Below are 13,850 nucleotides of genomic sequence, written 5' to 3'. Positions count from 1 at the left end.
AACTATATACGATGAACTTTTAATAATTCGATAAAAGTTGAGTGTTATCCTTCAATAGTTTTGTCATTTTATGGATTGTTAGTAATTAATTAAGGCAAAAATATCAAAAAAAATCGAAAATACAAGGTATATTCTCAAATTCTTTAAAATAGAATATAGATTTCAAATTATTTGTAAGATTTGGGATTTACCACCAAATTAGTTTTGAAATAGATTTTAAAAAATTTAACTTACCAACGAAAAAAATAAGAACTTTGGCAAAGAGTGTAAAAATATAGGGTAAATTAGGAAACTTGGTGTAAAAAACATATTAGTTTATGTTATTTCGAAATTAAGTTATTTCGAAAAAAAAAGACTGATTGAAATATGTTTTGCCTATCAGTTCTATAAGGAGAAACAATTTCTTTTTTTAAAAGGATGTCATATAGGGGTTTCTTTTTTTCAACTTCATATAAGATCTTAGATAGGAAAAATACTTAGGTTCACCCCTAGAGGCGAATCTCTCCATTCACCTCATTCTTTTCAACCAATCAAAATCTTCTATACATTATCTCATTTTAAAAATAAATTAAAATTAAATTAAAAAGCAAAACCAATTAAGGAAACAAATTCTGTATACTTTTAATTTAGGAAATTTAAATATTGGCTTGGTTTAGATTTTACAACTAGAACAAAATTATGTGTCGGTTTGAGTTTACAAATAAATTGTTTAGGGTTTAGATTTTACAATCAAAACGAAATTATGTCGGTTTGGGTTTACAAATAATTTTTTAAGGGTTTAGATTATATAATTAAAACGAAATTATATGTCGGTTTGAGTTTACAAATGAAGTGGTTAGAGTTTAGATTTTATAGTTAGAACAAAATTATATGTCGGTTTGGGTTTACAGATGAGATGGTTAGGATTTAGATTTTACAATTAGAACGAAATTATATGTCGGTTTGGGTTTACAAATGAGATGGTTAATGTTTAGATTTTACAATTAGAAAAAAATTATAGGTCGGTTTGGGTTTACAAATGATATGGTTAGGGTTTAGATTTTACAATTAGAATGAAATTATATGTCTGAGCTTATAAAAAAGTGGTTTAAATTTTTAATTTTACAATAATGTATACAGATTTTATTTCTTTATTTTACAAGGAGGTGAAAACCTCAGTATTGTTCCTTAGATAGCCTAACTGATGAATTTTTTAAATTTATACGTATCATTTTAGGATCTATTTTGATTGTATATGTTAAATGTTATTAGAAATTTGGAAAATACAATATAACTTTAAAGAACTTGTGGTACACCTTATGTTTTTCTGAAAATGACATTTAATTTAGTCTTGAATAAAAATTTAATGTAATTTGATTAACTAGTTTTTACAAATATTATTTATTTGGTCCAAATGTTAGATAATGAAATAAATCTATACGTGTCTATTTCTATGGATATATATAACAAGTGAATACATGTATACAATGACGAAGGAGAGAGAATATGTTTCACCTTCTCGTAATTATTACTTTCTCCACTAATACATCGATCCTTCTATTCATAGTGGTTAAGAAGTAAATTACTTGGGGGATAAAGGGATGAAGATGAAAGTAAAAATAAAATACTTAGAGGTGAAGTAAAGAGTCAAATATGATAGTGATGGATATAATCATCATTATCTACGAAGTTCCTGCGAACTAGTTTTTCCGATATTAGCAACCTGTGCTGGATGCCATATGCATGCATGTATTGTACCTAACCTTGCAAATTAGCTTACTTTGGCAGAGGAATTTTGTTGAGAGTATGGCCGATATCCTTTGGTAATTAATACCTGTTCTGCAATGCAGGTACATGTCTTAATGAACCCTTCTCTCAGTAAGTTGTGTAATAATACTTATAGGCATCTAAGTGCGTTGTAACAGTGAGATCTACGAATTTTAAACGTCATGTACCATATGTAAAAGTTTAATGAATAGCATTCAATTATAATGGAAAACTTATCTTGTATACAGCTTAGAGGGTCACATTTGATTTCGGTTTGATCAATGTTTTCAGTTTCTCTTGGCGGTGAAAACTTTGAGAAACTCTTTTAAGTTGACCAGAGAACTTCTTGAGGTCGTTCTTGGTCTCACAACTCTTTCGTCATGTTTGGTAGCTACAGTTTTCTCATTCTTATTTTTGTCAGTTAACAAGTTAGTCATATGTTTCTCTTTGATGTTCTCTCATCAGCAGTGGCCTAATTAGATGATTGGCGAACATGGCAGATATATATATATATATATATATATATATATATATATATATGATTTATTACTATTAAAGAGTCTTAAAGTGGAACATTGTGATGTCAAAGGATCAACTTAATAATTAAGGGTGAACTCATAGTCATAGAACACCTAATTAAAAACACTGCATATGAAGAACCTTATTTTTTCATAATAGGTAGTACGTAGCAATCAGAATCTTTCCAAAGGCAGAAGCCTTTCCCCGAAGCGTGTGTTCAGAATTTTCGATTAGTGAAGAAATCCATGAAAGTGGCGATCTGCAAGTGCTTCTCGTAATGGTATTGCTCCATCATGTAGCTACAAAAAAAATAGAAAAAAAAAGAAAAAAAAGAAAAAAACTGATTAAGGACATACATATGTATGAAATAACATATTTGTTTAAATGGAAACCCAGACAATATATACTTACGTCCCCGCGTAGTAACCAGCTAATTCCCATGCAGAGATAAGTTCTTGGTAGTCCGATGTCGGCAAAGCTTTAGGCGAGTCATCGTACAATGACTCTAAGATAAGTCCAGCATTGTAGGCGGCAGACCAAAAGGCATGCACAACCTGAGGGAAATCAATGGTATGGACTAGACCTGCATTGTCGACACCTCGATTCCATCCGTAGTTAAAGTTGTTCAGTAGGATCCCCGGCGGATTGTCGTAGACTGTTGTGTTTGGGTTAGGGTTAGGGTTTGCATTTGCATTTGCTGCCACTCTTTTTCCTTCAAGGAAACCCTCTTGGACCTTCCACTGAATCGCTACACAAGATGCTGTGCATTCTAAGTCAATGGAGTCGGCAGAATTATTGAGTCAGAACTTGTAGCAGAAGCGGTTGTGGATCCGGAACCAGAACCAGGCTGCAACATTTGTAAAAATAAGTCAATAATTAACTTTGGATGGACCAGCCATAGATCATTACACAGATTTACAAAAATTGAAAATGATAGAAAAAGTAGAAAAACAGTGAAGCTTACGTTGGTGATTGGTTCTTCGTCAGCCATTCTTCTGAGCAAGAAAGATGCAGTTGAACAAAATGCGATGTTTTTGTTTTCTTGGTCTCTTTGTTGTTTTTTGTGACGAGTTTTCTTGGGTCTCTTATAATATAAAGAGAATATATAGACAATTATAAATGCTTTGCCTTAAAAAAAAATAACAATTAAATGTTTTGAGGAGAAGAATACAATATATCAGATTACATGACAAGAGGCTTGACGACAAAATATTTGTCAAAGGAAGAGAAAACAATTTGTTGGGTTTTGTCCAAAAAGAAAAAGAAAAAACGATTTGTTGGCCAATTAGATAATCAATTCATCATCCCCTTTACAATTATGAATTATGTAAACCAGCAATATCAATTGTCAACACGTAAATTTTTTTCTTTTGTCCCCCACACGTAACTTAAATCTCATAAAAGTAAAAGTCACCCTAAATTTTTTTACATTACTAATTTGCAGATAGATAATTTCGAAAATGAATACTTTATTTAGAAACATCGAGTTAACAAAGACATAAAAAAATAAAAAAGATAATGAAAAATATGAAAATTTCCTATAATAATAAATCAAGTTAAGGACACTTAACTCCAACAGCAAGCTAATCTCAATATATGGTTTATACGTGTTTATTTATTTATTTTTTACTACTGTAATTTGAAAATTACTGTTCTTTTTTTGAAAATTTACCATATTAATATCCTTGCTATTTATTTATAGTGATGTGGAAATTTAAAACAAAGAAACGAAATGATAGTTTACCACCCAAAAAAAAAATTCCTATAAATAATAATCAAGTTAAGGCCACTTGACTCAAAGTCTCAAACAGATAGCTAATCTCCAATATGTGTTTATTCCAGATTTAAAAGCTCCACGTCTGAATTGAATCTGTCCACTGTCCACGTATGACTGCAATATCTTTATGAAGGTGATAAAGATATGATAGCATCACTTCATCTAACTAACTTCATAGTTCATACCATTTTTCATAATCTTTTGAGTAACAAAATGGTACATAATTACATATTTTGGCAATTGGCATTGTCATATTTTTTTTTAATCGTCAGATTTGGAATAGAGTAAACAATATTCAAATTTCTCTAAGGATTATAGAATTATTAGTAGCCGTACTCCAAAGGCTTACTAAAATGATACCCACAATAATTTTTTTACAAATTTCGGAACCGTTATGGCATTATCTGCAATTTTAATAAATTATTGTTGTTGATAATTATTAAATATTATATAAAGAGCATATAACTCAGAAAGAAAAAAAATCACCATATACAACAATGGCAACTTACTTAATCAACACAGTTATATTTAAGCAAATTTAATATATTTATAAATCTTCTGATACTATTAATACAAATGTTCTTAAACTCTCTCAGAGGCAAGCGTCCTTCACAAGCAGCTTCACCACATAGAGCTGGCTAAAGAGAGTTTTACTGTCCATGTTTTGCAGTGCTACAAAGACAAGTTGATATACATGAGATAACTGAGTCATGTACAAGTTTGTTTGAAACAGAGTTTTGTTTTGTTGCAAACTTACACTGAAACATCAAGGCTTACACATTCCTTCCTCGCAGGATTCGCAGCACAATGCAATGGTGACTTCTTTTTTTTCTTCTTTTTGTCAACAGACTTGACCTTTGCTCTAGCATCCAGAAGAACTTTAAAACATTTCATCTAGGAACAAACTCAACCAGGGTAAGTTAGGTGGTCCAAACCCGTGGTAAGCATTCTATAAACCCACATGGTAAGGGCATATAGATTGCTCGTTTACAAAAACCATAAAAAAGCTTCCCACTAAAATCACATAGACGATGCAGTGGGGAAATCATAATGCTCCAAAGAGATCGACATACCTTGGCATTTTCACATACAATCTCCAGTGCTTTCCTTCCCTCGGAGAGTTCTTCATCTTTGTTACCACCAGATGCCAAGGAAGTTTTCAGACCCTGATTGGTTAAGATAAATCAATGCACAATGATGTTACGAGCTACCCTCGGGCAGTAATCCCCCAATATAAGGATAAAAATTTCAGACAAAGTAGTTTTACCTCGACATCACTGAGAGTAGCAGTATCCATTGCTGCACCTAGCTTTTTCAACACATCTTCATCATTCCAGTACCTAACACCCCGGAAACAGATTCTTTTAGCCATACACAGATTCTTTTAGCCATACACAGAATACAAACGTAATAGTAGTTTCTATAAAAACTAATGATATAAAACAAAACAAAAGTACTTGAACATAGCAGAAGGGCCAGTAGCTTCTATTTCAGATAGTATAGGTTCCACCTCTGGATCTTTTTTCATTCGTGCCATACACTTGTCTGATGCTTCAGTGTTCCAGAGAGTCTCCAGACAGAGACCTTTCTGAAATCTGAGACAAAGAAAGTGTTAGGATTCGACCACACACAACGGATAAAAAAAAAACAGTTAAAAGACTCTTCTATTTACCTGAAGCAAGTGGTTACGAAGGCGCTCGGTCATATTCTTAATTTCAGGGTTAGACAAAGCATGACGCATTGTGTTGGTATACTGTTGTTGATCAAACTCGGAAGGGTTACCTCCTTGCGTCCATGCAGTTGGGAAGTTTCTCCCAAGCTCCTCAGTTAACTGGATAAATCCAGGATCTCTATGTATTTTCTCTGCCATTTCCTTCATGATTGCGTTCTCAATCCAACGGATCTCTATTGTCTTTGTAAAGTTGGTCAAAATAGGGTTTAATTATATTGGTATTTCGGGTTTAGAGGTATAGGTTCGGATATTTTTATAGACTTCCGATTTGGATTTAATATTTTGGGTTCAGAATTGAATTAACCCAATTTCTCAAAACTCAAAATTTTGTATCCAAATTTATCTAAATTATTCAAATATACTCAACCTATTCAAAAACTTTTAGAGTATTTTTTATCCGAATTTACTAAAATAGTTTAAATATTTAAAATATAAAAATTATCTAAAAATCTGAATATTTTGGACACTTACATTATTAAATTATAAATAATAATAATATATTACTACTATATATTAATATTATGAGTATATTCAGGTATCCTTTCGGATTCCGGTTTGAATCGGGTTTGGGTTTTTGGATTTAGAAATTTGGAACCCGTTTAAGTATTTTAAAATTTTGGATACGGGTTCGGATCAGATTTTTGGATCCGGGTATTTTGCCTAGGCCTAATCGATCTCCTCAAATTTTAAAGTTTTATGCTCTCCAAGAGATACTACAGTACTTCATAATCTGGAACTTTTAATAGTGATACTGTTTGCATTTAAATCCTAAAATTATATATTTCATAAATAATCTTTCAAATTATGTTGGATAGTAATGTTTTATGACTTAATATTGTGTGTAACATTTTAATGTCTGTTTTAGAGTTATTTAGAAAAGTTTAATGATTTAAAAACAGTTATGAACAATATAAGGAATATAATGAAAATTACATATTTTAAAAACTTCATACTTGAAGTATACTCTTCGAAAAAAAATCCCTCATACTTTATATTTGATGTTTGAAAACTCTAAATATGAAGTAACCCTTGGAGATGCTCTAAACAGTTCTATAGAATCACTTTTTATTTGTTCTTGTGACCATGTTGACCTAGAGCTTAGATTATATTGTTCCCATAAAACATGTTGACCTATATAGCATGAGTACTATACCAGGATGAACAAAATTCCAAAACAAGATCAGAATAGACATTTTAAACAATGTACATAGAGAATGAAAAAAACAATAAAATTATATAGTGAACCAATATACAACGCATGGTGAACCAATATACAACACAAGATCAAAGTAGGTATATAAACAACCTACGTTCATAATCTATACATAGTCTTTGTTTGTTTCTACGATATAGGTGGGCCCACGGACCGGAAGTAGACGTGAGAACCACTGAGGAAGGTTGGCCCATGGATTGAGAGTGGACCTGGAGTTCACTAAGCAAGGTAGCAGTCGGGAAATACATTGAGAAATTTAACATTAATTACTATAAAAAAAATGTATGACGTCATAAAAGGGTCTTAAGTTTCATTGGTTGCCGGAGCACACAATTTTGAGATAGTTAAAATACGTGAACATGTTCTCACCACACAAGAGGAACGCAAAGCCGAGATTCTCTCTATGGTGGAGGAGGTTGGACGCAAGGTTATCTCCCCAAGGGAGGTAGGCGGAGCCAAGGTTCTCTCCATGGTGGAGGAGGTTGGACGCAATGTTATCTCCATAAGGGAGGAGGACAAAGCCAAGGTTCTCTCCATGGTTGGTCTGCATCATTGATTAGTATACTATGTAATATATTTTTAATTCAAAATATTTTTTGAGCCAATAATTTTAGTAATTAAAAAAACTATGTAAAAGTGAAAGAAAAGAGACATATAATAGTTGACTTAGTGTGTTTATATAGACATTTTCTTGGTGGTGGTAAAGAATATATTTATAACATACATTATATTTGGGTGGGTGTAAAAAAATACATTTTTAATGGTAACATACATAAATTACACTTTTAATGGTATGATTTGTAAATTGAAATAAAATAGTGTATTCAAAATTAAAACTAAAACAAAAAACATATAACAAATTTTAATATATTTTTGTTAAATTTAATTTTATTTACAAAACTTTAAAACCCGCACATCTGGTGGGTAATTCTCTAGTGTTTTATAAATATAGCTTTGCTTTCCGTGTTCAATGCTCGAAAGCGGGAAAACAAATTTTGGAGTATTTTTGTTAATTAAAATCTATGTTTTATAAATATACCTTTGCTTTTCTTCTCATGTCTTCGGGTCTGAATAAGACGGCTAACAACAAAGTCAATGTTTTGGTAATATATTCCTTTAAATATGAACTCTTTTCTAAATATATATTTTATGAATTCATATCATATTAAAAAAATGTAGCACATTGGTTATAATCTTTATCTATGTTTCATTAACATAGCTTTGAATTTTGGGTTCGAAGCCCGGCAGCATAAAGTCTTTTATTTTTTATTTTACCTAAAATATGCATGTCTCTTATATTTCTAAGAAGACATCTACCAACAAAGTGAAAGATTTACTTAATATATCTTTTAAAATATTTACACATATCTATATACTAGGTAGTAAACTAGTAATCCATGCTACGGGTAAAATATTTTCATATAAATTTTAAATTCGTAAAATGACTAAGAATTATATTAACCCGAGTGCTATAGTACATTTCTGTTATTTTTATGTTCCAAAGTGCTATAGTACTTTGGAACGGGAAACACATCACAGTCTCATCCCATCCCCTCACATTCTAACTCATCTCCTCTTGTCCTATCTCATCCTGTCTCATCTTGTATCGTCCATCCAGTATGGTCTCGTCCGGTCTCGTTTAATATAAACCATTTATTTACATTTTTTGTTCTCAATTATATACACTGAAAAAAATTTGGTTAACATATATATTCATAAATAAGTATCTACATTTCTGAATTCTGAATTCTGTTTTTTGATTGTTATCAATAATGTATGTACACCCCATGCTTTTTTTTGGCCAATTATACTCGATATATAAGCTTGACCGATATATTAAAAAGATTTAATTACCTCTTTCCCACATTTAGATAACATCTTTTGTATAGACATTAAATATCTGAGTATTCACATAAACCAGGTTGAGTTAGAGTGCTCACATAAACCATGTTAACCTAAAGCTCGAATTAGAGTGTTCACATAAAACAGTTGACCTATACCCTAACCCCTAAGTCTGTGACAATGGGGATGAATAAGGTTGCAACATATAGGTTTCAAAACAAGATCAGAGTAGCATTCAAATAAACAATGTATAAAATGAGAAAAAAAAATATTATTATCTAGTGAACCAATATATAACATATGGGTTCCAAAGAAAGATTTATATTTAGGCCTGAATCTTTATGATCAATGAAGGTTATGAATGAGCCTTTAAAATTTACCTAGACTAGTGACATTTGACATTTGAGAAGAAGAAAAAGTAATATCAAAATCTAATCTTCAAAGGAGACGAAGAGTAATAATACTTAATTCTTTATCGCCAAAAATCGATGGGGCATAATAAATTTTAAAATCAAGATGATGCTACTAACATTTGACAAGGAATAGTAATATAGAAATCAACCTTTCCCAAAAGATAGCGCAATCTAAACTCATTTTGGGTTTATGAAGCTCCTCATGTATCTCACCAAATAAAGAAAAAAAAGGAAATATGTTATAACAAGAGGTTTAGGGAACTGTTCTTTTGTATTATTACTCTATTGTAGAGGATACAACATATATATAGGGATACAATATTAGGGTTTAGGATTTATATTAATGGGTCGATAATGGGCATCCATACAACAATATAATCATTCATAAAATTCCCCCTTGGATGACCATTATAAAAATAAAGTCCCAAATGCAGCATAAAAACCATGGTTAAGGGAAAAAGAGTGCAGTGCGCTTTTACTCCCCCTCTTGAGTACATCACTTGAAATTTTCAAAATGTCGCCATCCAATATGATGAAATAACTTCTTGAAGTAGTGGTTGAAAACGCCTTGGTAAATGGTTCGTCAAATCTTCACTTGAACAAATTTGTAAGACATGTACACCACCATACATCACCATTATTCTGCAGGTTGTTGGTCTCTTAAATGACTCATTTTGATCATTATCTTCGTTTCTCACAATCTCATCAATGTATGTCAAAGACTTTGAAGATGATACTCTTTCACCATTGGAATCATAATATTCCTCTTCAAGTGTTTATCTTTCGTGTGTTCTTTTGTCGTCTCTTTAAAAACCTTTCATGGAAAAACCCAGTGGGATAGAAACCATGATAAGTGAAAAAGAGTACAACCACGCTTATGCGCTTTCAGGTACAAACTCATGGAAAGCATCATCTTCAGGTTATGTATTATGATCATATATATCAACTTTCTGAATTGTTATAAACAATGCTTTCAGGTACAAACTCATATGATCATCATATATTTTCTTGGGTCATTGAACTTCAAGTCATTTTAACCCCTTTCATATAGAAGATCTATTTGAACTTTAAGCCCAAATCTTCTTTTACATACAATCGTCCAAATAATCATATTATACATAGGAGTTATTCTTAATCTCCTTGTAAAACTTTTTCTTTCAACTCTTCTTCTTAGTATGGTACTACAAGACCATTTTTCTATGTAAGATGATGTAAGCATGTAACATCCGCGAACCGGAATCTCGGTTTGGGATGTGCATCGATCGATGATGGTGGAGCATCGGTCGATGCTGATTCAATGTCCTGTGTTTTAACTTAAGTTAAACGCTGCGTTTTGGGCAAAAGGAAAGGGGAAAAACCCTTAAGTCGTTCTTTTGTCTTATTAGACGACTTTAGCCGTTTTTGAGAGAAAAGAAAAGAGAGAAAGTGTTCTTGAGCGTTCTTGAGGTTTTTTGGTGATTTCAAGCTGTTCCTGTAGAGATATGTAGCTGGGATCGTTGTAGGAGCTTTCTAGGAACGTTTTCTTCCTGTGTTTGGGTCGGATTCCTTCTGTGGCAAAGGGAAGTGCATGACCATGGCTTATCTAGGCTGGAGATTACTCTGATCTGTTTGTTTCTGTGTTGTTAGGCTTGTTAGTATGTTGTTTGAGGCGCTGGGAAGCTTTCTTGTGGCTTGGGATCGTTTCTTGTGGTTGCAGGAACAGAGATCCGGCGAGAAACTTCAGGGAAAAAAATGCTCGGCATGAGCATCAGTCGATGCTAGTGCGAGGACGGTGCAGTTTGACCTAGGAGCATCGGTCGATTCCATGTGGAGGCGTCGGTCGATGCGATTAGGGTTTCCGCGTGATGTTGAGCATGTGTCGATCGATGCAAGTGGGGGCATCAGTCGATGCAGTTGAACCTTGTGTCGATCGATGCATACCCTATGTCGGTATGCTGCTCCCTGATGGTGTCGGTCGATGCAAGCTTTATGTCGGTCAATGCAGAGCCTGGTTTGTTTGTTGATTGTTGTTTGATTGTTAGAATATCTCTATTGCTTGTGTGTATAGTCCCAGTAGATGGGAGGATTGCCTTACTGAGTGTTTATAAAATACTCATGCATTGCAATTTGTGTTTGTGATGCAGGTAAGGGCAACGTGTGATCGTGGAATCAAGGCAATGAAGAGGAGGATGTTCTAGTAGTTCGCTTGGTTGTCTGGCTTCTGTTAGGTTGCTAGAGTTGATTCCTAGAATGTTGTTTAGGATTGCTGGTTCTCTATTTTATGCTGTTTGGATCATTTGTTTATGATTTGGTTTAATATTGGTTATTGGAATGGTTATGATTTATTTATTGGATTATTATTTGGATATTGGTATCTGTTATTTCCGCTGTTGGTTGTGCTTGTGGCTAGTGGGTATGGGACCACTAGTTGTAGTTAATTTATTTATTATTTATTATTTAAAAAAAAACAAAACGGGTCAGGTCGTTTCAGTTTGGTATCAGAGCCTTTACGATTCTAGGTTTGGGTTCACTAGGTTTCTGTTGTGATGTTTGGGATTGCATGTCTTGATTGATTATGCGAGTTAGTCAATTGTGTGTGGCATGGAGTCCTAGGACATCCTCTTCGAGCCTACAGTGTGATTCCACGGTGAGTTTATGTTTTTGTGTTATGTTAGGATTGTTTGTTAGCCTATGTTCTTGGAAGTGCAGTGGTTAAAGGTTTTTGAGTTGTTGGTCGTGGGCATTGTCGTGGTCGTGGTCGGACAGGTTTCCGAGGCTAGCGAGTGTGAGGTCCAGAGTTCCACGAGGAGGTACGTCGTAGGATCACAAGCGTATCAGGAGTGACCAGAGGGGGTTAGCCGGTGAGCGTGCCGGGGGTGCTGGGAACCCAAGTGTGGGGTTGCAGCAGGTGGAGCCCAGGGTCGAGATGATCGCTTGGCGGATCTGTTGGCGTGCTGTGGGAGCGTTTACCGAGAGGGGTACCAGTGCAGGCTCCAGTTGTACTGCATGTGGTGGGGTGCAGCCGAGGGCTGCAGATGTTGAGGACTATCCATCTTTTGTTATGAGGATGGAGCAGTTGTAGATGACCGGTGCGAGATTCTTCGCGAGAGGTATCAAGACTAGAGAGGCGGATAGGTGGACTTATGTTTTTGGAGTAGATATTTTGTTGTTGGGTGGTTAATCCAGTTGGTTATGAGAAGTTGAGTGGGAAGGTGTAACATTGCAATGTTATACTCGGACCACATGAGGTACTTTTGGTCGGGAGATGTTTATAGTCGTTAAGGATTGTTGCTCCTGAAGGGATGGTGATTCTCCTGAATATCGATAGCTCGAGGGGCTGGGGGCTCCGAGAGTGGCAAAGGGGATTATGTTCCCCTGAGGGGATGAATAGTTCTCCTGATACCGAGATCTTGAGGATTGTGTTCCAAGAGTGAGACAATATAACTCGAATACGCTAGTCTAAGAGTGAGATCGGTATGGCTTGAAGGTTGCAACCTAAGGGTGGTAGAGTTGGGAGCAAGCAATGCCTAGAACGTGAGTATAAACATAATGACTGGATGTAGACCTCGAGAGAATGACGATGGTTTAATCTCGGATTTTAGATGTGTTGACCAATGGGTCAGGGTTTTATGAACTAGAGCGGTTATGAATGTGTGGCTGTTTCGCCAGGATTGTGAGGCCGGTGGTGCTGGAGTCCCAGGAAGGGAAATTGCAGCAGGTTTGAGCCGGGAAAGGCATGTTTGCCAGATACATAAGTTCACGAGAAGCCTTCATGGTAGGATAATCTAACTGTTGCGATGATGTTGGATTATGTTCATTGGAGATGGACAAGGTTGCTAGATTCAAGGTTTTGGTAAGCTTTCTGAGGGAAACAAGGCAAGTGGTTTGAGTTGGCGGCTTGCAAAGCATTTGATGTGGTGAATTAGAATGTGCGAACGTATGATACTTGTTTGTTTTATTACGTTTGTATTGATGACTTGTTGTGGAGAATTGCTAAGCGAAAAGCTAACTTTGTAATAAACTATCTTGTGGAAGTTTCCTTAAGAGACAAGTTAATAGAGCTTCTTGGATGGACAAGAGGTGTTGATATCCGGGTGGTGGTGATTTGATGTCAGCATACTTCATTATTAGTCTAGAAGAGCTGAGGAAGGAAAAAGGGGATTCTTACGTCTTTACCACTTCACCGTGGGGAGCGTCGGTGTGGTGCGTCAAGTAGAAAGGACGAGGTATGAGTTTATGAGTTCATGGCGATGTCGTTTGGGTTAACAAATGCGCCATCAGCGTTTATGAGATTGATGAACAGCATGTTTCAGGAGTTTCTGGACGTGTCTGTCATCATTTTTATCGACGGCATCCTAGTTTATTCTAAGAGTCCTGAAGAGCATGCAATGCATTTGAGGGCAGTTCTGGAGAAGTTGCGGGAGCAGAAGTTGTTTGCTAAGCTGAGCAAGTATAGTTTCTGGCAGCGTGAGATGGGCTTTCTGGGTCATATTGTGTCTGCAGATGGATTTTCTGTAGATCCGGAGAAGATTCAGGCTATCAGGGATTGGCCTAGACCGCAGAATGCCACGGAGATCAGGAGTTTTCTCGGGTTGGCAGGGTATTACAGGAGATTTGTGCAGGGGTTTG

At 34.8% G+C, this 13,850-nt stretch overlaps 1 protein-coding gene and 1 long non-coding RNA gene across 2 annotated transcripts; both read right to left on the bottom strand.

Moving 5' to 3' along the window:
* Positions 1 to 2,321: 2,321 nt before the first annotated feature.
* On the bottom strand, positions 2,322 to 3,343 carry LOC147922850 (uncharacterized). The gene is made up of 3 exons (XR_015588468.1): positions 3,230 to 3,343; positions 2,677 to 3,112; positions 2,322 to 2,564 (listed from the first exon to the last, which is right to left on the bottom strand). It is a non-coding gene; the product is annotated as an uncharacterized LOC147922850 (long non-coding RNA).
* Positions 3,344 to 4,692: 1,349 nt separating this feature from the next.
* Positions 4,693 to 5,921, bottom strand: LOC147922849 (ankyrin repeat domain-containing protein 2A-like). Its single transcript, XM_087497812.1, has 6 exons — positions 5,703 to 5,921; positions 5,500 to 5,630; positions 5,310 to 5,382; positions 5,116 to 5,208; positions 4,800 to 4,936; positions 4,693 to 4,714 (listed from the first exon to the last, which is right to left on the bottom strand). The coding sequence occupies exons 1-6, from the start codon at positions 5,919 to 5,921 to the stop codon at positions 4,693 to 4,695; spliced, it is 675 nt and encodes a 224-aa protein (XP_087353938.1).
* Between the last annotated feature and the right edge of the window lie 7,929 nt (positions 5,922 to 13,850).

Source organism: Camelina sativa, chromosome 18, assembly GCF_030686135.1.
Source record: "Camelina sativa cultivar CO46 ecotype springtype chromosome 18, ASM3068613v1".
NCBI lineage: Eukaryota > Viridiplantae > Streptophyta > Magnoliopsida > Brassicales > Brassicaceae > Camelina > Camelina sativa.
This window is presented reverse-complemented; position numbering and strand designations above follow the sequence as displayed.

What these genes read in the sequence shown, in the direction of transcription:
- LOC147922849 (XM_087497812.1), bottom strand. Translation starts at nt 5,921, where the DNA reads ATGAAGGAAATGGCAGAGAAAATACATAGAGATCCTGGATTTATCCAG. An exon ending in GGCCCTTCTGCTATGTTCAA is followed by an intron (nt 5,383 to 5,499) that starts GTACTTTTGTTT and finishes CCGGGGTGTTAG; the next exon opens with GTACTGGAATGATGAAGATG. An exon ending in TTGTATGTGAAAATGCCAAG is followed by an intron (nt 4,937 to 5,115) that starts GTATGTCGATCT and finishes GTTTGTTCCTAG; the next exon opens with ATGAAATGTTTTAAAGTTCT.